Raw genomic sequence first — 25,711 nt, forward strand, 5'->3', positions numbered from 1 at the left:
GATCATGCACAGTGCAAAGTCCTCAAATGCACCCCAGAATAGTGAACCTTCAGGAAGACTAGAATCTTTAAAGGAAGAACTTTAAAGTTATAACTGGGGGACTGTTTATGTGGAAGATCCAAATCAGGCTTCTGAGGCTTTTCTAATAAATGTTCTAAATGTAAACGATGAGCACTATCAAAAAGTATCCAGTAAAAGGTAAAGACTCACATAAAGAACTATCCCAGATGACTAAAGGCCTCCAAAAGTCGTGCCAAAAGAAAAAAAAACTTTATAAACAATTTTTGCAACTAAGAACTAATGAAAGTGAACGTAAATACAAATAAAATAAACTGACCACAACCATGAGACTACAAAAGAAAAAAATCTACTCTGAAAACATAGAAGCTAGTAAAAACAATATTGTCATGTCTCGTCAGATGTGTTAATGTGTTTTGTTCACGAGCGTCATGTCTTGTCTTGCACTTCCTGTTTTATTGGGAAACCTAGCTCTCCCGTCTGTTTCCCGCCTGTCTGATTGTCTGCCCCGCCCTAATTGTCTCCACCTGTTCATTGTTACCTTGTGTAGATATAGTCCGCGTCTCCCTTTGTCCTGTGCCAGATTGTCTCGTGCCTTGTCCTGTACTTGCCTTGCTATCTAGCGTTCCATGATCCTTGTCTTCTGTGTCCCTGTAAGTCTAGTTATTAGTCCAGCCTTGAAACTTTTGTTTGTTACTTTGTTCGAGAGCCATCTTTGAGCCTTGATAGTTTTGTTCTTTTTCTAGTCTATTCTCAGTGTTTTCTGTTGCACTTTGTTACATTTCTTAATTTGTATTTTTCATTCATCCTGAGCGCTTTGAGTTAATAAATTTCCTTTATTTTGAAAACTCGCTGAGTTGTCTGTGGTCTGCATTCTGAGTCCTGAAACCTCGTGCCTCCGGGCTTGTCAAATATACAAAAAACTTGAAAGGTAATAAATCATATTATTAGAAATAAATCCACACAAACTGAATTTCCAAACTACTTCTGGAACGTCAGTGGATCAAAAGTTGAGCACTTAAAGACAATTTTGTATTTTGACTGAAGTTAACTAAATGTTGCTCCAGAGCTGTTTTTGTCATCACTAGTGCATTGCATTGTGGGATACTTATGCCAGCTTTGATAGAACTAGTATTAGTTTCATACTAAGGTGTTGAAAAAATCTCACATCTTGTTTTTGGCTACTAAAGATCATGTGTTTGAACGTGTTTGTCCGTCTCTCAGTACGGTCTGACTTCCTGTCTCACTCTCAGCTCCACGCTTATTGGTTCCTTCTGACGATGTAAGTCTGTAAAAACACCTGAATATTTAGTTTTAGTTTAAAGTAAGTTTGATCGCTCACACAGGAGCAAATAGAGCTTCTGTTGGGACTATTTTCAGCGGTGGATGAATCCACGTTTGGTGCTGTGATGAGTGTTTGTGGCAGCAGGACTGTGTGTGTGTGTGTGTGTGTGTGTGCGTGTGTGTGTGTGTGTGTGTGCGCGCTCATGGTGATGAAGGAACCACAGTGAGGGTCACTGATGGGTTTTAATGGAGCTCTGTCAGATGAAAACATCTATCAGATCGCAGAACTGTTAGCGGTTAGCCGTTAGCATTCACTGCTGGTCTGAGTCTGAACATGAGGTTTGGTGAGAAGAAGAAAAAAGACTCATTCTGTAATGATGATTTAAGAAAATAACTTCTAAATGAGCATCAAATCCAGCGCGTCGAAGTGATGAACCCAGAATCCTCCTCTGCGTCACATGAAGGTTTCCCACAGCGCCGCAGACACTGAGCCCTTCATGTCGAGTCTCTGCGGTCTCCCGCTGGTCCGCGTCCTCCAGGCCGGTCGCACGTCAGCGTGGTCGTCTTCGTCAGCGTGGTCGTCTTCGTCACCGAACGCCACCGGTACATCGCGGCTCAGGGATCGGTAACAACATAAATGGCTCCGGGGTGGATGACATCATCGGACGTCACTGACATAACCAGCAGTTTTTCTGCTGCGTGTTGTCATGAACTGCCATCAGTCCTGCAGAGAGCGCGTTCATTCATATATTTATATCCATCATCACGATGTGCTACGAAGCTAAGAGGCTAACGGCAGCCAGAAAGCTAATGAGCATCTTCCAGGAAGAGCAGCAGCCGCAGATCTACCAATCACACCCACCCTTCTGTGTGTGTGTGTGTGTGTGTGTGTGTGTGTGTGAGTGTCTGTGTGTGTGTGTGTGTGTGTGTGTATATTAGTGTGTATTCAGGTGTGTGTATATAAGTGTGTGTGGCGGGGTGTACATTAGTGTGTGTGTTGAGGGATGTGTGTGTGTGTATGTGTATACTTGTGTGTGTGTGTGTGTGTACAATGTCGTGTGTGTTGTGGTGTGTGTGTGTGTTTGAGTGTATATTAGTGTGTGTGTGTTTGTGTTGAGGTGTGTGTGTGTGTTTGAGTGTATATTAGTGTGTGTTGATGTGTGTGTTTGAGTGTATATTAGTGTGTGTGTGTTTGTGTTGAGGTGTGTGTGTGTGTTTGAGTGTATATTAGTGTGTGTGTGTTGATGTGTGTGTTTGAGTGTATATTAGTGTGTGTTGATGTGTGTGTTTGAGTGTATATTAGTGTGTGTGTGTGTTGATGTGTGTGTTTGAGTGTATATTAGTGTGTGTGTGTTTGTGTTGAGGTGTGTGTGTGTGTTTGAGTGTATATTAGTGTGTGTTGATGTGTGTGTTTGAGTGTATATTAGCGTGTGTGTGTTGAGGTGTGTGTGTGTGTGTGTGTTCAGTTTTTTCCTCCAGAACGACTTCATTTAGTTGCTGTTAATTGATTGGTCGCCCACAGTCTCTGTTAATTGATTGGTCGCCCACAGTCTCTGTTAATTGATTGGTCGCCCACAGTCTCTGTTAATTGATTGGTCACCCACGGAGAAACAAGCTCATTCAGTCTCTAAAACATCACCAGTGATGTCACACCACGCGTTGTCCAATCAGATCACTGATTTCACCCTCAAAACCCGTCCCGACTGTTTGGCAGCAGGTCAGAAAGTGAGAGAACCTTCCTCATCTTCATCATCGCTCCGTTCAGCTGCTTCAACGACGCGTCAGACTGCCTGATGGGGTAAGACCTGAAACTCTCAATCAATCAATCAACTATTCGATCAGTCAATCGACAGCAGATCACTGATTGATTCTTTCCTGTTTGATCGTCAGTAAACTGAATCCGAACAGCTGATCTATTACTCTCCAAACTCACCTGGTGAATATTTGTAGAGACGATGTCTCGCTGATATTCAACATTTATTTCAGTTTGTTTTGTTTTCAGAAATCCAAAAACTGTAAAAGTCGTCCTACGAAACGTCAGATTTTCAAACAATAATTAAGATTCATTAATATTGACGAAAGAGATCAGATATCAGCGTCTGTGGAGCTGAATGAGGCTGATTTCCCATCAGCCTTTTGGGTGTGGCCTCAGTCATCTGTTGAAGTTTCTTTGCTTCATTATTTTTTACAGTGTAGTTTAACATGCGCACACACACACACACACACACACACACACACACAGTAGAGGTGAACACCTGAGCTGAAACATGCTTCAGTAAACGTGTCCTCAGCTTCATCATGTGGAATCAGTTTCAGCACAGACTCACTGCTTCTACTGACTGAACGATGAGTCTTCATCTTCACCTTCATCTTCACTTTCATCTTCATCTTCACCTTCATCTTCACCTTCATCTTCACCTTCATCTTCACCTTCACCTTCATCTTCATCTTCTGACTGCAGCCGTTTGTTTTGGATCAGATCTGAGTTAATGTTGTTTCCTGTCAAAGCGCTCAGACGTCAGCTGACGGGATCGGCTGAGACACATCGGAGCGCTGCGGCCCAACATGTGGCCCGGGGCCCCCACAGGGGTCACGGCATAAATCTGAGAGGTCACGAGATGATTGGTGGATTGGAGAACGACTCTGCACGCACTCGTTGTTTTAATCTTTTCTTTAAGATTTCTGTGCAGCGGGATTGTTTCTTCTTCTCTGCTCGCCTGTAAACGTGTTTTTTACAGTGTTCTCCGTTGCGATGTTGGTCTGTGATTGGTGCATCTGAGGTGCTCACTTCACAGCCACGAGAGCGAACTCCTCCCTGACAGCGTTTCTCAGAAACACGCTGAATGAGAGGTTTGTACTGAAGGGCTGAGCCGCTGTGGTCGATGGTGGGGGAGAAAATGGCGTCGTCCTGATTTTCACGCTGCTCGGCGCCGAACAGTCGTCATCTTTGTGCAGACTCAGCAGCTGACTGCCTCATGCCGACCTCAGGTTCAGTTTACAGGAAGCTCACAGTCATGAGTCTGACCTCTTCTGTTGGTTTGTCCTCAGATTCGGCGAAGGAGACATGTCAGATCGTCAGTATCATGAGGTCAGTTCACAACACCACAGCATCCAAACCTCCATAACCCCCCAGGCTTATTCTGACACTGTTTGGCCAAAAGTATGTGGACAGAACAGCCCCTTTCTCTACCATGTGAACCCTGTGGGGAGCTGAGTGAAACTGTATGTATGTGAGGTGTTTTTAAAGTTTTACATCTTCAGAAGGAACCAATGAGCTCGGAGCTGAGATCCACAAACAGGAAGTCAGACAGTACTGAGAGACGGACCGACATGTGATTTTACGTGTTTCAGACCAGCGCCGTGCTGAGAGTTTCCCGTCTGCCTCTGGTTCGCTCGGCGTTCCAGTCGGTGACATCGGCGTACTCACAGGTCAAAGGTCGTTACCCTCTGCTGCGTCTGATGGGAGGAGTGGCCGAGGTGGGTGTTCGCAGCATCTCCAACATCGCCATGACAAGAGCCACGCCCCTCCTCCAGAGTCTGGAGCCGCAGAGTACGTGGAGCTAAATACTGCTAATACTACTGTTACTGCTACCACTAATACTGCTACTGCTACTGCTAATACTACTGCTACTGCTAATACTGCTAATGCTACTGTTACTGCTATCGCTAATACTGCTACTGCTACTGCTAATACTACTGCTACTGCTAATACTGCTAATGCTACTGTTGCTGCTACTGCTAATACTGCTACTGCTAATACTACTGCTACTGCTAATACTGCTAATACTACTGTTACTGCTACTGCTAATACTGCTACTGCTACTGCTAATACTACTGCAACTGCTAATACTGCTAATACTACTGTTACTGCTACTGCTAATACTGCTACTTCTACTGCCAATGCTACTGCTAATACTACTGCTACTGCTAATACTGCTAATGCTACTGCTACTGCTAATACTACTGCTGCCACTGCTATTAATAGTGCTGCCACTGCTACTGCTAATACTGCTAATGCTACTGCTACTGCTAATACTACTGCTACTGCTAATGCTGCTAATACCACTGCTAGTGCAGTTAATATGACTGATAACACTACTACTAATGCTGCTAAAACTACTGCTGCTGTACTGCTACTGCTAATACTAATACTGCTAATACTACTGCTACTGCCACTGCTAATACTGCTAATGCTACTGCTAATACTACTGCTGCCACTGCTAATACTACTGCTAATGCTACTGCTAACACTACTGCTGCCACTGCTACTGCTAATACTGCTAATGCTACTGCTAATACTACTGCTGCCACTGCTACTGCTAATACTGCTAATGCTACTGCTAATACTACTGCTAATGCTGCTAATACCACTGCTAGTGCAGTTAATATGACTGATAACACTACTAATGCTGCTAAAATTACTGCTGCTGTACTGCTACTGCTAATACTAATACTGCTAATACTACTAATCCGCTACTCTAAATACACTACTGAGTGCGGTTAATATTACTGCTAATATGCTCTCTGTCCCTGTTTGTCTTTCTCTCTCGATTTCAATTTCAATAAGCTTTATTGGCAGGACTGTAGATCAACAATATATCCAAAGCCATTACAAATAAAAAGTACAACAACAAAAGTAACCGAGCAAAAACATAAACACAACAGATCATTCACACAGAATTAGATAAGCTAGATTAGATATTTAAACATACAATTAGACGTGTACATTAAATAGATAATTAACAATAATAACTTTTAAATATATAATGAAAATAATGAATTTATATTCATGTGTCACAGAACGATTTTTCGCTGTCTCTCTCTCTCTCTCTCTGTCTTTCTCCCTGTCTCTCTGTCTCTGTCTGTCTCTGTCTCTCTCTCTGTCTGTCCCCATCTCTCTCTCTGTCCCCGTCTCTCTCTCTCTCCCTGTCTCTCTCTCTCTGTCTGTCCCCGTCTCTCTCTCTCGCTCTGTCCCCGTCTCTCTCTCCAGTTGAATTTGCCAACAGTTTTGCTCTCGTTGGCCTCGACCGCCTGGAGAGAAACTTCCCCATCCTGAACCAATCAACAGACGAGGTTTGTGTCCTTTGCCTTCGTCTCTCATATTTCAGATGTGATGTGCAGCTCTTCAGATGATGTCGAGCAGTTTGAGCTTCCAGGTTGCCATGGTGACTCCACTGGTTGCAAAAAGAAGTCAGATTGTATGGAAGCTTATGGGAAAATGAAACTTTACTGTCCCTCAGTAAACTGTGATGAGTTATGGTCAGCACGGTATCATCTGCCCCGGCGTGTCCTCTGGTTCGCAGGCAGATCCAATCAGGATTGAGACGTAGCGATGCGTATCGTCCCAGCTTCGCCCTCTCATCCAAATATGGTCACTTCTGGAGTTCCTGAGTGAATCCACTGTTTGAAATGAGCAGTTGTAAATGCGGCTCTGAGCGGATTTTAAGACTGTCCCTGTTGACCAGGTGTTGTCTCCTCGTACTCAGGTGGTGGGTCACCTGAAGGACGCCTTCTTCCTGACCCTGGACGACGTGCAGCTGTGGGTGGTGGACGGTTTGGACACGGCTCTGGATCAGCTGGAGCATCTGTCCGACGCCGCCTGGGGGGCCGTTCAGCAGCTGCAGGACACGCAGGTGGGCCGAGCCGCCACGTCGGGATTGGATGACGTGCTGAGTCGCCTGGAGGACGCCACCGCCTACTACCTTCCCCTGCCGCCCACACTGCGTGAGTACAGGGGCATTCTGGGTATCTGTGGTCGTCAGGGTCACAGAAGTCATTGTGTGAACGGGTCAGTGGGTGTCAGTTGTCCTGTCGAGCGAACAGGGATGAGAAGAACATCAAAAAACACATTTTACTTTGTATGTGACAAGAAAGAATCTTCTAGAAGAGAACAGTACTTCCACTGAAAATGTCTTTCCTGTGTGTGATTTCACACGTCCGCTGCACTAAACTGCCGTTACTGTTGAGTTTTATTTATTCCAGTTTCCTCTGAATCAGCCTCAGCAGAGGGCGCTGAGAGAGAGATGGTGCTTTCACTGACCACAGCCAGGTCAGGGACAGGAAGGAAGGAAGGAAGGAAGGAAGGAAGGATATGAGTGAGGACAGACAGAAGCTGGATGCTGTGAACATCAGCTGCAGTTTTATTGTGAAATTGGTTGCCATGGGATCAGCTGGATCACAGTAAACATCGCTTCAGGTGTCTGAATGAACAAACTTGTTGTGGTCCGTCAGGTCGGGAGTGGGAGATGAGGGTCCAGGAGTACGAGGATGAAGACGACGACGACGAGCCCAGCCTGTGGACGAGGGTTCGCAGCCTCCTGCTGAGCCTCAGCCTGCAGCTTTACCATCGCATGATGAAGGTCAGAGAGCAGCTGCAGAGAGCCGTCAGGACGCTCGGGGACGCCGCTGACGTGGTGAGACAGAACTCACTTCGGTTGAGTTTTCTGATTTGAGACGAGATGTGAAGTCACTCCAGTTTAACCAGTTTGGGAACTGGTCCGTCAGCTTTTTGTCTCTTATCACAGTGATAAACTCCACAGACAGAACAAACCACAGCAGACAGTTAAAGTTTAAAATAAAGAATGACATCATGGAAAGCTTCAGTGGAGGTGGATTCGTCAGGTGCTGATGCTGCTGCTCCTGTGTGGGTGTGGGGGTGTGGGTCAGTGTTTAGGATCATGGTTAGTCTTAATGCAGTGACTCTAAAAGATGCATAAATCTTGTTTCTATACACGCATGCAGTGAGAGAACAGGAAGCTTTACAGGTGTAGCAACAGTACCTGAGGTGGGTGGGACTTACAGAAGGGTCCATTCTTATCACAACATTAAGATTAAAAGATTCAGTAATAATGATAGTAACGAATACTTTCCTGTGATTTTCATGTGGTGTCATGGTGGATCAGCTTCTGGATCCGGGGCCTCACGGGGCCTCGCTCTGGCTCCTGGCAGCTGTATCTCACCTGTTGACTTTGTGTCCTGCAGGTGGGTTTGGGTAAAGTCCTGGAGCTGGTCGGTGAGCTGCTGCAGTACCTACAGGGCCTCCTGGTGGCGCTGGTGTACCGGGCAGAGAGTCTCCGAGAGCTGACAATGACCGGGGTCAGAGGTCAGGTGGTTATGTTAGCGGAGCTACGTCCTGTACGTCAGATCATAGAGCTGCCGGTTCAGATCCAGCAGCTGCTCAGAGACCTGCAGGAACTCTCCAAGATCCTCCTGCAGCTGGTGATCAACGCTACACCTCTCTACAACATGGTAAGACTCACAGGAGGGGTCTCCTGACGCACACCTGAAGCACACCTGAAGCACAACTGAAGCACACCTGAAGCTCACCTGACGCACACCTGAAGCACACCTGAAGCACACCTGACACACAAGCTCCTTCTTGAATGTGTAATAATACTGTACATCATTTATCAGTTGATTTATATTTTGTATTAATATTCAAAGTGAAGTCAGATAAAAGTAGTGGAGTAAAAGTATAAAGTAGCATGATAATTTTACTTGAGTACCTAAAGTACCTTAAAGTTGTACCTAAATACTGTACTTGAGTAAGTGTACCTTGTTACTTTCCACTACTCGCGTTACATCCGATGAGCTCAATTTGATTGGCCATAACTGGAATAACTGTTGCCATAGCGACAACTATATCTTGAATAATATTGTGCTTTTATTTTGAAAGGGTCGTGTAGTAGAGTCAAAAGCTTGACGAGCTCTCATCTGATTGACTGACTGCTGATAATTTGATTGATTAGAAATGTCATTACTTCAGGAAGTCTCTCGATACGTTCTTTCAGATCAACATTTAAGATTCATTTTCCACAATAACTTCAGAGGAACGGAGGAGCTGTGTTTAAAACACTCTGAACCAATCAGGAGAGGCCAGCTGTGGTAGAAGACGTTTTCTTTTCTGTTGCAACTAAATTCTAAAGCAAGCGAAGTGAATCATTGACGTGTGTGGGTGGGTTCTTTTCTTTGTCTTTTAGTTGAAGCCAAGCTAACAGTTTGTCCCTGCTTCCTGCCTTGTGCTAAGCTAGGCTACACATGTTGTGTCGTGGAAATGTCGGTGTGATTGTAGCCTCTGAGTGTCTGATGGAAATGAAATAATCTAAAGAGAACGAACTCTTCTTTCAGCTGCAGCAGCCGTCGGATCAGGAGATCGAGGACTTCCTCAACCAGGAGGACTTCATGTCCGACAGTTCGTCTCGCCGCAGCTCAGCTAACAGTCTCTTCCTGAAGGCAATGGACGGCCGTCCTCGCCGCCGCCGAAGTCTCTACTCGCGCGCCGCACGAAGCTCCGTGGGCCCCCAGAGCTCTGACCCCGCCAACGGCCGCCGCCCCAGCCTGAAGGACGCCCCGGCCCTGGAGGCGGAGGGCCTGCCCCTCCCTTCAGACGGCACCGTCGTCCACCGCCGCCCGTCCACCACCGAGCTGCTCCTCACTCCGCTCAAACAGTTCGTCTCTCAGAGCCAGAAGGCCTTCGAGTACCTGAGCCCCAACTCCCCCGCCAACACGGTGACGATGGCCGACTCTTAAACACCACACCGAGGTCTGACCCGGCTCTGACCGCAACCAAACGCCGCCGCCTGTCCCGCCCCCCTACCAACCACAGCCTCTAATCTCAGTCCCTGCCTCCGCTGGCGTTAGTTTGTGCGTTCACGTTCGGCAACAGCGCAATCTGAAAGTTCGTAAATCTGTAGGTTTCATTTCGTTCTGTCAGATTTCAGGAAGTCAAACTGTTTCTCCCGTTGACGGTCATCAGTTCACACCTGAACGTTCACTTTATCTGTACAATCCGTCCGTCAGTTTATCGTAAACTCTGTCACTGAACATTTAAATCATCGACCTCGAGGACAAACAGGCGCCTCACAAATACTATTTGTGACACTCAGGTTTTTCCAGAGCTTTCAACCACGTCTCGTCATGGTTGAAGGCCAAGAGATGTGGGTGAAAGCTCTGGAAAAACGAGTCAAAAAAAAAAAAAAAAAAAAGAAAAATCAGATGATGTCGTTCCTTCAAACTCAACTACATGTGTATGGTATTTGACCCCTCGAGGCCACCGTAGTCGGCTGTGGATGCAGAAAGCAGCTGGTGAACAGTTCAGCTAACTGTGATGAAGGTTGTTTTTGGATGATGAGGTTCTGGATGATGAGGTTTTGGATGATGAGGTTCTGGTTGCAGGTCTGATGTTGGTTGAAAGAATTAAACTCTGGATGAAATCGTGTCACGAATGAAGCTAAAATGACGACTGGACCTTGAAATGTGTTGTTTTGCTGTTTGAAAGCTGCTTGTTGGGACTGAACTGATGAACTCCCTGGAATATCTCCAGTTGATCAGAAGTGAAAACTGACAGGAAGTGGTTGTAACTTCTTTACATTTGATCTAACAGCTCAGTTTCTGTTTCTGTAACTCTGCCTCCAAGTAATCAAAGTAAAAAAATGAAGTGCTTCTTTTCCAACATGTTAAAATAAACCTGGACGCTGCAGCTTCACATCAGAATTAAAAACTGACTCAGATTCACTTTGTTCATTCAGGTTTGGTAAACAAAAACAGCACCAACATGCACAATGTGTATTTTCTCTGAACGTCGCATCGTTCAGGTGATGGGGGGTCGCTGAAGTGAAGTTTCCAAACATGGCCGACGCGCTTCAAGAAAACTTCATCAGGTAAACGAGTGAAGGTCTGCTCAAAGATGAAAAGGTTTAACTCTCGTTAATGTTTCGTTACGCTGTCGGCCGCCGGCAGCACAATATTCGCCTCCGCCCTTTGCTGCAGCTTTCCCTCCATCACCTCCATCACCACTCAACACAGAGGCCATCTGGAACACCAGCGTCCTCAGGTCAGGTCAGGTCCTGGTCTCTGACAGGTGGGTGGGGCCTCAGAGCAGAGACTGCAGTCTGTGGTTGGTGGACAGTTTTCTGACTGACTGACAGATGAGAGACTCCGTCTCAGAGCAGCCTGATAAACTGCATCCACAGGAAATGACAGCTAGCTTAGCTTAGCTAGGTTAGCTTAGCATGACCTCTGAAACGTGGCAACCGGCCCCGACACACAGCTAACAGCCGTTTGCTACAGGACACAACACGTCTCGGGACACTCAGGACCCAACGTCGCGAGGACGAGGCTGTGAGGAAAAACGTCCTTTTGACAGGAAGACACAGAGACGACAGTCAATACATCGATGAGCAGCTAACGTCCAGCTAATGACATCAGCAGACACAGAGGACAAACGGCTGCTGTCTCCAACCAGAGACAACAACAAGTCCCTCAGACCTGAACCTCGACCGTCAATCTGAGCAAGACAAAATGATATTCACAAAGAAGACTCAGGCTCCAGCAACACAAATATCAGCTCTTTCCCTCGAACATCCAAACCGCTATACGTACCCAGACATCAGTCCTCAGGTAACTTCAACGCGAGGCGAGGCGAGACGCGGCGAGGCGAGCTTTTTACAGCATCACGAGTAGGGATGCACGATAAATGTTTTTTAAAACCGATAACTTTCAGCTCCTAAAGGCCGATACCGATAACCGATAACACACACATATACCTAACATCATGACATCAACACCACGAACAAAACCAAGAACAGTTTTGACTCTTTAAATGAAGAGATATTTATTTTTCCAATGAAAAACTGTTGGCAAGCCTCTCAAACATGTTCTTAAAGCTATCAAACAAACCTGTTTGATATCTCACATCAATTTAAATAAGATGCATTTCTTACTGATATAAAAAATAAAGGCCCCTTGAAATGATACAAATACATGCATCAGGATTACAAACTGAAAAAGTGCATTCCAGAAGTTTACAAAAAATAAATATACATAGAAAATTAATGCACTGACACAAGTTAGATTCAAACATTTCTATTTAAACAAACTGAAAAAGTGCTTTCCTCAATGACAACAAAAATAATGCGCAGTGCGTAATGTACTGACACAAGTTAGAAGACGCACTCTTAAATACTCAATTCTGATTGGTCAATCGCAAAAACAGACTAAAGGGGCAATCCCTTAATGTACCAAGCTCAATAACAAATCGCCAGCTGATTTGAGCGGCATAATATGGAGCATTTTCCGTACATTATTTTTAATTTGTTTGGAGAGGACCAAACACTTGGCTGGAGAATGATGTAAAGAACAACGCTGGACCGACAGCAGGAGCGATATTAAGACACAAAAGACTTGAGGACGCAGAGATTTACCAGATTGAAGCCGACAGACACGAAAAAACACCAAGAGAAACACAGCATGGACGATCTGTCTGCTAAAAGACTGGAGACAAAACTGGAGACAGATTTTTAATGTCTGAAGCAGAAATCAGCTGCAGGACTTTTATCCATCAGAACAAAATAAGAGAAACCAAACTCTGTCTCCAGCTCCGTCTCTCTCAGGTCTGGGATGTCCCGTCACGTCTCCACATGTCACATGATTTCTCTGAATATCTGTGAAGAAATAAGTTTTCCTGCCTGCCGGCCTGCGCACAGTGAGAGGCGGTTGCTAGGCAACGTACGTGTTTACTTTCAGAGCCGCTGCGCAGTGAGAGATGTGACAGACGAGTAGGCTCATTTTAAATCAATAAAATATGTTTTAATCAGTATTTTATGTCACATTATTGAATGCTTTAGTAGTGAGCCGTGTTCTAAGCAGGATAACGTATAGTGAGCAGGTTCCTATGGAGAAATAAACCCCCCCGCTTCTATGCCATCCTGAAGGAAGATACATGATCCCTTACTGAGACTGATCTATGTGAACAAACTGAAGAAGGGCAGTCCATAGTAAGTCAAGCACCATCACATCCATGATTAAATCTTCAATAACCTCAGCCCGTGGGTCATCTTTGGCAAATTTCTTGGACTTTTCGAAAGCCTCGCCGACGTGTGTCAGTCCCGGTGGCTTCTTTGCGGCTGGCTTGCTAACGTTAGCGTCTTTAGCAGGCCGGCCGTCCTCATACGCTTTCCAAACTCCGTCAAAGCGGTGGTTATGTTTCAGGTGACTGATCAGGTATTAAAGCTCGTGCCATTTCTCGCTCCTCCTGGAACTCGCTTGAACATTTGTTACGAATAACCAGCGAACTGTCTCCTTCGGAAACTTTGAAGAAGTCTGAACTCTGCAGTCTGATTGGCCACCCCGTGTGCCCCCTAACGGCCATTGACTCATCATAATGTCAATCATTGCGTTGCGTAAAGTTACCGACGCTGCATGACGGAAGTAGAGCCAAAACCTTGTTTGATTAGACTATGTTAAAAACTCATGAAGGCTTTTATTTTGGAAAAAGAAGGAAGTCGCTCCCCGGCTCCGCGCATGAACTCGTGTAACTTCATCAGTCACGGTCTTTTTTTCGACGTGATGCTCAAAGGTGCACCGAGCTAAGGTAAGAACAGAACACTACAGGTTTTTCCAACTTCTGTTCCACTTGGTTGAATTGGCATGGGGGATTGTTCACTGCGTTTTACTTTAGTTAACTCTCCATCTGGATAAATGTAGGCTAAACATCTCTCCGCTGTTTCAGTAGCGTTATCATCCTTCGTGAGTTGAGCGTTTTGCTACATGAGTTAATAGTCAACAACAGAGTATCATGTTGCCGCTGTGATGTGACGGTACAAACAACATGTTATGTTTGTGGACACGTTTTTCAATGCAGACTGTAGTATGAAACGGAGGCAGGGAGATATCTCCAGCTTCTTCACCAAGAAGAAAATGAGGGTTAGAGTGACCAGGAGGAGTGTGAGAATCAGGGTGAAGCAGCCGAGCTAACATTGACCAGAGTTCCCAGTGAACAGCGCTCATGGACTTCCAGGTGAAAATGCTTTAAATGTGTAATGTGTGGTGCTCTCTGCAGTTAGTTATTTAGTGAATTAAGGAACTTGAATAGGCTACCTCCTTTTAATCATGGTACTAAACCAGCACGCACTTAAAATTGTGTAGTTGTCAAACAGTTCATATATTCATGCTATATATTATTTAAAAATTAATCATGTCCACTTTATAATGTATGTTCAATTAAAAATTGAGTTAATTAAGTGCTGACTTTGTCAATCAATACTTTCAGATGCACAAAGGGAGAGGACTGACAATGGTGATGAGTCTGACCGTGCTGAGTCAGATGACGGCTGCAGCTCCAGCAGCAACAGGAAGCCCCCCAGTTCATCCGACCTTTGCTGCGCCGAAAGGTCCCAAAGGTAGAATATTTATTACAAATGATATTAACCATCACTAGCAACATCTGAATTACTCTTTTGTATTAATTTTCTGCTGAAATGCAGTCGTCCCTTTATCTATTTTAAAGACAATCAAAATGTTGCTTTCGAGTTCTTGTTGCTTAATGATCCAACTCAACTTTTAGAAAGTTTCATAAAATCCTCATTTTAAAAATCCAGAATCTTTGCATATATTTTTCAAACATTTGCCATAGGAACAATAACAAAAGCATATTTCTGTCTTTAATTGTCAGTGCTGATCATGAGTATTCATTTCCAGACTTATTTTGGATTTATTTTTAATATTTCCAGACATTTCTCAAACCAGAGCTGCAGGTCCTGCACAACCTGTCCTGAAGACCTTCCCTCGCACCCGACACGGACAGGTTAGGACCAGAGCGTTCAGGGCTTCGTGGTACAAACCCATACCTGGGTGGAATAGTCCCAGTGCCAGGACTGTGCTTTTTGTTTTGCATGGAGGCATGTTTCACTGCCCTGTGTTCACCTCAGCTCCTGGCTTTTCTGTACTGTTCTCTGCTGAGCCTTTTTTCCTCTGCTTGAAAATTGCATATATATACATATATATATTAATAAAATGACATCTGGAACCACAAGGTCTGTTTGAATAATGTCATAGGGAACACTTTGAGGATTTGTTGAGATGGGTAATTATTAGTGTATAGTAAATGAAGATGACACACAATAAAAATTAAATAAATGTCACCCCCCCCCCCCACCAACTTCTGACTAACTGTAGGCTTCAGCAAACATCACAGTGTTCTGTGTGTTAGCCACTTGGTAAAAGTTTACCCAGCAGATTTAATGTGGTCGAGAAAAGCGAGATGAAAACAGCAATGGAATATTGAAGTGGGCCGCCTTCATTTTTGTTACTTTTGGGCGGCCCCCCCAGATTTATTGTTGTCACCCCCTGTGCCCCGCACCAGAAAATTCTCTGGACCCGCCCCTGCCCACAATTCCTGAGTGGTGATGTCACCTGAGCTCATTCAGTCCCAGGTGACGTGACAGGAACACTTGTTATTGGTAGTTGGGAGGTCAGAGGATGTTTTTGACCAGAAACACTTTGTCCTCTGTCTCACTCTTCCATCTTGTCCGTCTTCCTCCTCTTGGATCCCGACGTTCCCACCAGATCCAGAAGCTGTCTCAGCCTCTTCCTCATCTCTGACCCGTTGGACCGGCTGGCGGTCACTTCCTGTTCCTCTGGCGTCACCTCTGACCCGTTGGCGATCACTTCCTGTTCCTCTGGCGTCACCTCTGACCCGTTGGCGATCACTTCCTGTTCCTCTGGCGTCACCTCTGACCCGTTGGCGATCACTTCCTGTTCCTCTGGCGTCACCTCTGACCCGTTCTTGTGACGTCTGTCAGTGCTGCTGCTGCTCGGTGGCGTCAGCTCTGAATGAAGCTCTGAGCTGAAAGTTTCCATCAACCTGCTCTGAAAACTCTCCTGCAGTTTGTTCAGCGCGCCGTCGTCCTGGAAACAAAAGAGAAAAGACTGAGTGACACGTCCGACAGCCAATCAGCACGTACAGTTTGAGCATTGAGGTGAAGGAGCCTGAGACGACCTCCACCTGCTGAGTGACGGATGTGTTCGTCCTGAGCTGAAGTGAACGCTGCCACATGACTGAGTGCTCTTTCCTGATTGGTCACAGATTCCACCTCTTTGATTTATAAATTTAATTGTATTAAAATCTCCCTGAAAAGGCTGCAGCTGATAGATGAACAGCATAAATATACGTGATACGGATTAATTATGCAGAGAAGAACAGAAACACACATCCAGGAATCAAGAAAACACCCTCGACTAATCAATGAATCAATAATCGCTTCAGAAAGGAAAAGACACAAAAAACAATGGAAAATGAAAATGTAAAAACTGTCTATAGGGTGGTGTCAATCTCTTTATCATCGTATCAGACTTCTGTGATCAATGCTGTAACTGATTGATCAGGACTAATACTTTATATTCCTGTCTGATCATTTGATCGAATAACAGAGATTTACCCGAACAGGATTCCTTTACATGTGCAGCGTGAACCAACATGAAGGCATCATGTTATCAATCAGAGAGAACTCGCAGGTTGTACAGGTGCAGCAGGTCTCACCTGTGCAGCATTTCGTACCTTTGCAGCGTCTCCGAAGAGACTCCAGACGTCCGACAGAAACTCTGCAGCCGTTTGATATGAAGGAGATCGACGGAGAGTCAGACGCTCTGACATCGACTTCAGACGAGACCAAACAAACCCGACCTGAACACAACATCATCATCATCATCGTCATCATTACAAATACATACATTCAAATCATTCGGAGGAAAAGCAGCAAATCAAACATCTGAGAAACTGAAACATCATCATCATGTTTCTACAGGAAAAATCACTGAAGCCATCATCACTGATCAGTGATTAATTATCTGTCAATCGACTGTTTGATTCATTGATTAATAGTTTCAGCTGTACGACTTTTAATTCAAAACAAAACATCCTGTTTTCTGAACTGTCAGAAACCGGATCCAGATCAGTTCCCTGAGACACGGAGGTGTGGACGAACTGACCTCAGACAGACGACTGCAGCCTTCGACCTTCAGGTGCAGCAGCAGACTCTCACACCTCTGCAAAGCACACACAACACACGGCAGGTTAGAGGTCAGGACCCGTCCACGAGGATGCAGGGACGGTGGACCCTGACCCAGCAGGAGCCGGGAACACGGGTCCCGGTGGTCTGACGTCCCCTGCACCTCTCTGACTGAGGTCACTCACTCGTATCGCTGGTAGCTGTGTGTGTAGTCTGTGGTTTAATAAAGAGAACTGAGACTGAGCTCACTAACTGATCGTTGTTTCGCCTTTTAAAGGTGGATTTATTATTATCATATGATCAGAATCAGTATAACTATTGATTATTCCTGACAGAGTCTGAGAGCTGATAAATCTCTTTCAGTCGAATTAAAGATTATTTATGTGTTCTGAGTTCATGGCTGACGGAGACAACCAGCAGGTGGAGCTGTTTCTCCAGACGCTGCCATTAAACCACCACAGAAGAAGAGACACAGCCAGACGACGTCATTCGAAGAGCTGCGGTCAAAGGTCAAACGACGGAAACGTGACGGAGATCAGACGTTTCTGTTAGTGTGTTCATGTGAGGAAGGTCACAGCCTCCTCATCCTCCTCCACACAGATCTGATGTTTTCAGCTCCTGACTGAAGAGACGCTTAGTCACATGACTCATGATGTCATCGTTTATTCACTCAGTCTGTTTCTGGTTTGATTCTTTGATCAGGCTTCTCACGCTAATCTGAACGATTACACTGAATGTGTGTGTGTGTGTGTTGACTCTGACCCTCTGGTCCAGCAGACTCAAACAGGGACTCTGAAGTCTTTGTGGTCTTTCAGAGCTGTAGGGGTCTGAGGGGTCTGACAAGTCTTGACACAGTGAACAGGTCCACTCTGACCTGTAAGACAAAGAGCAGGGACAGTCAGGACGGACTGCGCCTGAACAATAAAGACCCTGCCCCTGCCTGTTGACGGCATGGGGGCCTTAAAATCAGAATATTGATTCTTACCACATGTCAGGTCCAACCGGGGGAACGTGACAGTCTCTGTGGTATCCTCGACCGCAGGCCGAGCAGATGATGGAACCATAGGCCGATCCGCAGGCGGAGCACGAAACTATCCGCAGAGTCCCGGGAGACTCCGGCGACGACGGCGGCTCCTTGATGTCGTCTGTGACGTCATCGGCCAGGGACTAGAACCAATCAGAGAGAACAGAAATCCCTAAAATCCTCCTTTTTCACATGGGCGCTGCTGTCAGCGTGTCGTACAGGAGGACGTCGTGACGTCAGTTTTATTGACCCGCGTGCACCTCTGTGACAACCACAGCGAAAACCCTCAATTATTTCTGCTTGAATGAAAATGAGAAGTTGAGCCGAGCAGCAAAATACGGCGTAGATTTACGGTTTCCTTCAAGAAGCAACAAACCCTAACATTTCCGTCAAGAAGAAGGAAATGTTAGAAGAGGCTGTTAAATTCAGTCTGTGGATTAGGCCTCCACCTTCAGCACCCTCTAAACTTTCTACCCCCTACCCGAACCAGGGTTTGTATTCCCACCCCGCTTTTATTGGTGCAGTTGGTGAGAGGCAGGGGTAGATGATGGTAGTGTGGCAATCAGCAGTTATATGTGGCATGTGGTAGCATTGTAGCAGCTAACAATAGCTAAAGCGGTGGTAGTATGATAGTATCTTAGCAGTTAGCATTGGCAGCTAGCAGTTAACATTAACAGTATAGGTGAATCTAGCTTTATTGTCTTCTTCTGTTCCTCTTAGCAGGTAGCGGTTAGCATTAGCATTAGCTAAATGGTAGCATCGGAACTGTATTGTCTTCTTCTGTTCTTCTTAGCAGTTAGCGCTACCATTAGCATTAGCTAAATGGTAGCATTGGTACTGGCCACTACCTGGAGCATCTCTGGGTCAGTTGAACGTGGCAGTGCTGTTTGGATTGTGTAGGAGCAGTGTGAACTGGCACTAGGGGGGGTGACTCTGGGACGCCGGAGTTCACCGCCTAGCCTCCTGGAGGTGTCGTGGGACTAAGTAGGCGAAACACCGTTGAAGGGAGGTACCTGATGACCCCCAGAGACGTGTTAGGAATCACTGCTCTTTGGCAGGTATAGAGGCAGATTAGAGCTCCAAGGTTCTTCACTGAGAATGAATCCTCTTTTTGAGCACAAGGATCTTGTGTTTAAATTAACTACAGCTTGAAAAAAGGGGTCAAACTCCACTGGATAACACACACACTGAACATGAGATCAGTTTATTTGAGGCATGTGGAGGATGATGATGCTGAACACACTGTTTTCCTAGAATCTGTATATTTGATCTCAAGCTGACGTTTATGGAAACCGAGCGCGGACGCAGCGTCTCCTGATCTCTGCTCGCCCATCTCATGTCCATCTAATGTCAATAAACTCCAGCACCATTTGCTTGTACGTGTTTTCCAGTAAACTGTAGTCATGGTCACTTAGAGAACTGATCAACATTCAGGTAGAAGTCATTTGAAAATCTGAGGTGAAGTTTGGTCGTGTAGCAGCAGCGCTCAACCAATCACACGATACTGATCACGGTTTGAGCAACTCTTTACCTTCACTGCCTTTATTTCAAAATAAGAGCACGCTGTTATTCAAGATAACAAATCAAACTATCTGGATGACGAACAGCATCCTTTCCTCTCGTGACAGCACGTTAGCCTGGATCACTTCAGAGCGCCGCCTCGGTTTGGTTTTAATGAACTTATGATGACAGGTAACTTCCTACCTGAGTGTCCTCCCTGATCTCTTCCAGGTAAATCTCGTCTTCATCATCACCGGGGATGAGACGAAAGGCTGGGAGAGGACATCCGGGGCGGGGTGGGGACACAGGCAGCCTGAACAGAGACACTCTCGGCTGCCGTTGGCTGGGGTCTCCGGCTTCTCTGTTTGATGCTTCAGGTGGAGACGGTTTCTCTGCAGGTGCGGTTTCTTCAGACACGGTGGAGGTCGGTTCATTCTCTGCAGGTTGCCGCCGCCCCACAGCGACCCGCTGTACCCTCCGACCACAGGCGGAGTCCGCCACCGCACTCACCACAGGACTCTCTTCCAGAGAAGAGGAACCGGGGCCGGTACCAGAGATGTGACACCTGGGGGGGGACACAGGGCCGCTGGTTATAGCCATACAGCTTCCGTCTCTGAGTGGTTGGTGGTTCGGTAAGTTGTTGGATGCAGTCTGACTGGGCAGCGTGGGAACCCGAGGCACGCAGGACACCTGGTACACAGTCTGACTGTTGGGTAGCAGGACGGCGGTGGGCTGGTTTTGATGGAAAGTGGTTGGTCGGTTCAAAACCAACGAAGGCTGGAAGAGTTTCAGGACCGTGCAGGGCAGAGACAGACCGGCGGGCAGGGAGACACCAAAGCTGACGGGCTGCAGGTTGACCGAGGGGGAGACGACCTGGACGCGAGTCATCGGCAGCAGGGCCTGTGTCGGGATCGTTCTCAGGTGAGACGACCTCCTCGAATATGGCCTACGTTTGACAGTTTGACTAAGAGGCATCGCAGTGGTCGTGGTCGTGGTCCTGGGAAAACCAGATTGGTTGACACTCGACTGACCGGACGAGGACTTCCAGGGAGCGGAGGCACCGCTGACCGGAACAGTTGAGTCAGCGTCAGCAGGGCTGGTGGTTTGGATGAGGAGTCTGCAGGAGGCAGCGGCTGGAGTGTCTCTGTTCAGATTTGATGTTTGTGAGACAGAGAAGGGGATCCAGGACACTTCAAGCGCACCTGGAAACAGAAACATCAAGTCAGCAGCAGATAAAACAAACAATGATTTTAATATCTCAGAATGATATCATTAGAAATGACCATCACTGTGACATCACACGGTGACATCACACAGTGACGTCACACTGTGACATCACACAGTGACATCACACGGTGACATCACACGGTGACATCACACAGTGACTCCACACACTGACATCACACTGTGACATCACACTGTGACATCACACACTGACATCACACACTGACATCACACACTGATATCACACACTGACACAGTGACATCACACAGCGATATCACACTGTGACATCACACACTGACACATTGACATCACACAGCGACATCACACACTGACACAGTGACATCACACTGTGACATCACACTGTGTCACACAGAGAGGAAGAGAAGGCAGGAAGTGAACATTTATACTTTAACATTGTGCAAATGGTCAAAACTGCTGAGTCGTCACAAGGACTGACAACACATGGACACAAAGTGCTCAAACCACCAATAACTTAACTTACCAAACTTCAAAACGGTCTCCAGACACTTCCTGTCAGTGACGACCTTCAGCTGGCACATCGTCTGAGGAGGACCAAAGCCCTGCTCGGGAAAATGCTTCAGCTGAGACCGAATCTGCAGATGGAAACACGCCAAGGTCAAACAATCACACACGAGTCGAGTGTTTGCGATGCTCAGAAACGTCTGTTCATTCCTTTTCCAACGATTGTGTTCAAGGGAAAATGTTTTTTGGGTCAGAACGGGTCGTGATGAAGACAGACTAACCCCGTCAGAGCCCAGCTGCCCTCCTGGAGGACTGAGTGAAGCAGCCAACATGGCCGCCTGCAGACGTTCTTAAAGAAAACGTAGAAATGTGTCACATGATGTTCAGCTCAGGAGGTGGGTGTGTTCTGTGTTCTCATCCTGTCAGACTGATGTCAGGTTGAATCAGACCATCAGGACGTGAGGTTACACAGCGTGGACCAGGTTCAGGTTTGCAGGCTGAGTTTGGGGGGGCTCTGACTTGCTGTAAGACCCTGGGGTCACTATCAGCCGGACAACAAACGTCCAGACCGACCTCACAGACCAGGTGAGCGTCGTACCTGAGCTCTGTAGGCCAGCAGAGCCGACAGGTCGCTGGTGTTTTGGGCTTTTTCTGCTGTTTCAGTGACCGACTGCTGATTCTGCTGCAGCTGCTTCAGCTTCTTCATCCTCCTCTGAATCTTCTTACACTCCAGTTCGTACACCACCTGCTCGAAACCAGAAGATTTACATCAAACAAACTGAGCGACAATCTGCACACACGGCTGATATATCAGTCATCATCCTCATTAGAGTTTCAGCCCTCCATGAGCGTGTCCCCGTGTGACGACGGGGTGTGTCGACCAGGAAGACCAAAGAATCTGTGATGTCATGTGATGTGATGAGAGGTGATGTGATGTCATGTGATGTGATGAGAGGTGATGTGATGTCATGTGATGTGATGAGAGGTGATGTGATGTCATGTCATGTGATGAGAGGTGATGTGATGTCATGTCATGTCATGTGATGTGATGTGATGTGATGAGAGGTGATGTCATGTCATGTGATGTCATGTGATGTCATGTCATGTGATGTCATGTCATGTCAAAAGGTGGAGTCAATCAGAGTTTCTGTTACCTGGGTCTCTTTCAGAATGTTTTCCATCCTGTTCTTCAGGCGTTCGGTTATGAAGTTGTACGACTGCTGCAGCTCCACCTTCACGTTAGCCTCGGCCTCAATGATGTCCTGCATCCTGGAACACAATGACACAACAACGCATCCATCACTCAACGCTCAGTCCACTAAATGAAGTCATTTCAGCTCAGCGCTGCAGCTCCACCCGACGAGGAAGGCCAACAGGTGTGTTGAGTTAACAGAGCCTCCCAACAGATCCTGACCGGACCTTGGAGAACTGAATCTCAAAGACAAAGAAAAGACGTTCTGGAAGAAACTCCAGTGCTTCCTGCTGGAGATGAAGGCATGGAGGAGTTCCTCTGAATCTCTCTGTGTGATGAAGAGGTCCATTATTGATACAGAGGTCTGGGATCAAAGCGCAGGTCTGTTCTGTACCTGGTCTCCATGTCCAGCAGACTCTGCCTCACTGTGTCGCCGTGTGCTCGGAGCGGCTGAACCCAGACCTGCAGCTGCTTCTTCACGCCGTCCAACACCTCACTGACAAACTGATACCTGAGAGGAAGAGGAGGAGGCGGAGCACAGGTGAGACCAGATGAGCCCCACAAGGACACAGACAGACAGACAGAGAGACAGACAGACAGAGAGGCAGACAGACAGACAGGCAGACAGACAGGCAGGCAGGCAGACAGAGAGGCAGACAGGCAGACAGAGAGACAGACAGACAGGCAGACAGAGATACAGACAGACAGGCAGACAGAGAGGCAGACAGACAGACAGACAGACAGACAGAGCATTGTACTGTAACACCAAGCTTCACCTGGCAGAAACACTTGAGGCAGAGTGTGAAGAACACCTGGTCAGTGGGTGTGGCCTGCATACCTGTGGGAGATGTGAGCCATGAGCTGACAGTCTCTGCAGGTGAGCTGGTCACAGGTGACACAGTAGAGTTTGAGCTGCTCAGACGGGTGGAGTCTGCAGAACTTGACGGGGGGAGCGGGAGGAGGAGAGGAGACGCCTCCTAGAGACAGACAACGTACGTTAAGACTGTAGATGGTCGAGGTGGACGATGTCAGCAGCTCAGAGACGCTGAGGAGGACACGGACAGAAGCTCTGAGCTGAGAGTCCGCTGAGTGACACAACACGCCTCATCATCACACATTCACACCACACCGGTGAGGAAAAGGGATCGGCTGTTTTCTGACCTGCCGGCAGTTGGTCGAGGATCCTGTGTGATCTGGTGATCGTCACTCTGCGATGAGCCGACAGACAGATGTCACACAGAGCTTCATTACAGTCCAGACACCAACATTTGGCCGAGGACTCGTCACAGCTGCTGCACTGAGGACAGAGGGGGGTTCGTTCACACGATCACAGATCCACACATCGGAGCCAGACACTGGACTTTTTACTCCACTACATTCATCAGACAGATTTAGTTACTCTTCAGATTCCTTCCTGTCCAGTGAAAAGCTCGTATCTCCAGATGTGTTGATGCTGAAGGATGAAGTTTTCCTTCATGTCTTCTTCAGCTAAATAAACTGTTTAAAAAGCCTCTTGGATCAGCTGAAAATGCATCGTCACAAAGCTGAAAACAGGCTGTTTGTCTGAGATACGAGGTTCTCACAGGACAAACATGTGATGATCTTATAGAATATGATGCATCGCTGCAGATTAAACCAGCCGACAGGATATAAAGTAGTTCAGATGAGCTCAACCTGAAACATCAGAGATGATGAGAAACACTGACAGGAACATTTCACTGATACACCAACACTCTGACTGAAGTACTTTGAGTACTTTCTGCTGATAGTACTCATACTTTTACTTCAGTAAGGTTCTGAATGCAGCACTTTTACTTGTGGTGGGGTATTTGCAGAGAGTGGTATTAGTACTTGACGGGCGTAGAGGATCTGAATACTACTGGTGAAGTGCTGGGACGGTCAAAGAAAAGTAAAAAGACAAAATCACTGATCAGTGAGATGAGGCTGCACGATGGACCGTTTCCTCTTTAGACGGAGGTGAAAGAAGTATTCAGATTATTTATTTAAGTAAAAGTAGAAGTTAGCTTTCTGAAGTGCTGCATTTAAAAACTACTAACAGCAAAGTGACGATACGAGAAGCTGTTTCGTCCAGCCGACAGTGACGTGTCGGGATCCACAGTCTGAGGATCACTGGATTTAATTCAGATCGTCATTATCGCCTCTGATGCACAAAGGAAATCAAATCAAACGACACAGACAGACAGGAGCTTCATGTCCGGTCCGTTCACCCCGTGCAGGAACCCCGAGGTCCTCGGGGGGTCCCTGAACCACAGCTGGTCTTACCTGCTGAGTGTTTTCTGGGCCTGCTGTTGTCTCCATGCTGCTCGTGTCCTGGAAGAAAGAGACAGACGGGCTTTATGTACGTCCAACACGTAGAAACACCTTCAGCATAGACACTGCAGGACGGTGTGAACGGGACTGTCTCTGCTGTCTCTCTGGTCTCAGACGATATTAAGTCTTAGTCTTAAAGCGTCGGCTGCTCCTGTAAGTCCTGTAAGTGCTCTCAGGTCTCATAGACAGCGGTGTGGTGGTTCTGTTTCACCATCGTCAAAGGAGGTCCACAAGGTTCAGTATTCGGTCCTGTCTGGTTCACCTGTGTAACAAAGTGTAACAGCCGTCTTTATGAGTCTGTTCTGTTTCACTCCCTGAAAACTCAAAACCACAAACAAACCCGAGCAGGTGTGTCCTGAGGGTCCTGCCTCCAACCTTTCACCTCTCCCCCCGGTTCATGTCTCCACCCTCACATTCATCACTATTCTTCTCCTCGTGACGGATCGGCTGACAGAACACGAGACAGACGGTTTGATTGGAAGAGGCTCTGATGGTAAACTGGTCCTGTAATCAGGATCTGAGCCGCTCAGACTGAGGCTGCGGCTTCAGACCTCTTTCAAACCCGGAACACCTGACCCCGACATTAACCCGAGCTCACCTGTACCTGTAGGTCGGTTTCACTGCTGTTCACTGTTGTTTCGGTGTGTATCGATCCGGTCTGAGCTGTTTGATCACTGACACGACGACCTGAAGCTGCTGTCTTTGTTTCATTCGCTCTGTGTCTCGGCTGTTGTTCAACTTCCGGGTCCTCTGCTGCCGGAAGAGCCGAAGAAGAACAAAACAAACACGAAAAGCCCCGTTAAAATCTAATCTGTCGACGACTTCACTTCTTTTTCTTTTTCTTCTTCTTCTTCTTCTTCTTCTTCGTC

The 25,711-nt window shown here is 46.7% G+C and overlaps 2 protein-coding genes across 8 annotated transcripts; one reads left to right on the forward strand and one right to left on the reverse strand.

The window, feature by feature from the left end:
• Window positions 1-1,760: 1,760 nt before the first annotated feature.
• Window positions 1,761-9,831, forward strand: plin6 (perilipin 6). Its single transcript, XM_041942235.1, has 9 exons — window positions 1,761-1,927; window positions 3,020-3,100; window positions 4,351-4,390; window positions 4,654-4,852; window positions 6,293-6,375; window positions 6,789-7,026; window positions 7,534-7,715; window positions 8,284-8,550; window positions 9,430-9,831. The coding sequence occupies exons 1-9, from the start codon at window positions 1,761-1,763 to the stop codon at window positions 9,829-9,831; spliced, it is 1,659 nt and encodes a 552-aa protein (XP_041798169.1).
• A 4,452-nt stretch (window positions 9,832-14,283) lies between these two features.
• On the reverse strand, window positions 14,284-25,711 carry trim33l (tripartite motif containing 33, like). 7 transcript variants are annotated; one of them, XM_041942572.1, is made up of 15 exons: window positions 25,441-25,711; window positions 24,795-24,842; window positions 23,673-23,808; window positions 23,350-23,488; window positions 22,906-23,022; window positions 22,474-22,588; window positions 21,918-22,064; window positions 21,339-21,450; window positions 19,816-20,813; window positions 18,073-18,254; window positions 17,850-17,961; window positions 17,068-17,124; window positions 16,637-16,762; window positions 15,853-15,987; window positions 14,284-15,810 (listed from the first exon to the last, which is right to left on the reverse strand). In XM_041942572.1, exons 2-15 carry the CDS (start codon window positions 24,828-24,830, stop codon window positions 15,592-15,594), a joined length of 2,631 nt encoding a protein of 876 aa, XP_041798506.1. In that variant the 5' UTR covers window positions 24,831-24,842; window positions 25,441-25,711; the 3' UTR covers window positions 14,284-15,591. The 7 variants fall into 7 exon arrangements, with proteins under 7 accessions (XP_041798506.1, XP_041798504.1, XP_041798505.1 ...); XM_041942570.1 differs by adding an exon at window positions 25,183-25,289 and having other exon boundaries at window positions 14,284-15,987; XM_041942571.1 differs by having other exon boundaries at window positions 14,284-15,987; window positions 25,447-25,711.

Source organism: Chelmon rostratus, chromosome 8 (assembly GCF_017976325.1).
Source record: "Chelmon rostratus isolate fCheRos1 chromosome 8, fCheRos1.pri, whole genome shotgun sequence".
NCBI classification, from domain to species: domain Eukaryota; kingdom Metazoa; phylum Chordata; class Actinopteri; order Chaetodontiformes; family Chaetodontidae; genus Chelmon; species Chelmon rostratus.

Coding starts and splice junctions, on each gene's coding strand:
- plin6 (XM_041942235.1), top strand. CDS start 1,761: ATGAAGGTTTCCCACAGCGCCGCAGACACTGAGCCCTTCATGTCGAGT. Junction 1,928..3,019: donor ACATCGCGGCTCAGGGATCG/GTAACAACATAA, acceptor GTTTGGCAGCAG/GTCAGAAAGTGAGAGAACCT. Junction 7,716..8,283: donor TCGGGGACGCCGCTGACGTG/GTGAGACAGAAC, acceptor TGTGTCCTGCAG/GTGGGTTTGGGTAAAGTCCT.
- trim33l (XM_041942571.1), bottom strand. CDS start 24,830: ATGGAGACAACAGCAGGCCCAGAAAACACTCAGCAG. Junction 20,814..21,338: donor GGAGACCGTTTTGAAGTTTG/GTAAGTTAAGTT, acceptor TTCTGTTTCCAG/GTGCGCTTGAAGTGTCCTGG. Junction 17,962..18,072: donor CCGGTTGGACCTGACATGTG/GTAAGAATCAAT, acceptor TTTGTCTTACAG/GTCAGAGTGGACCTGTTCAC.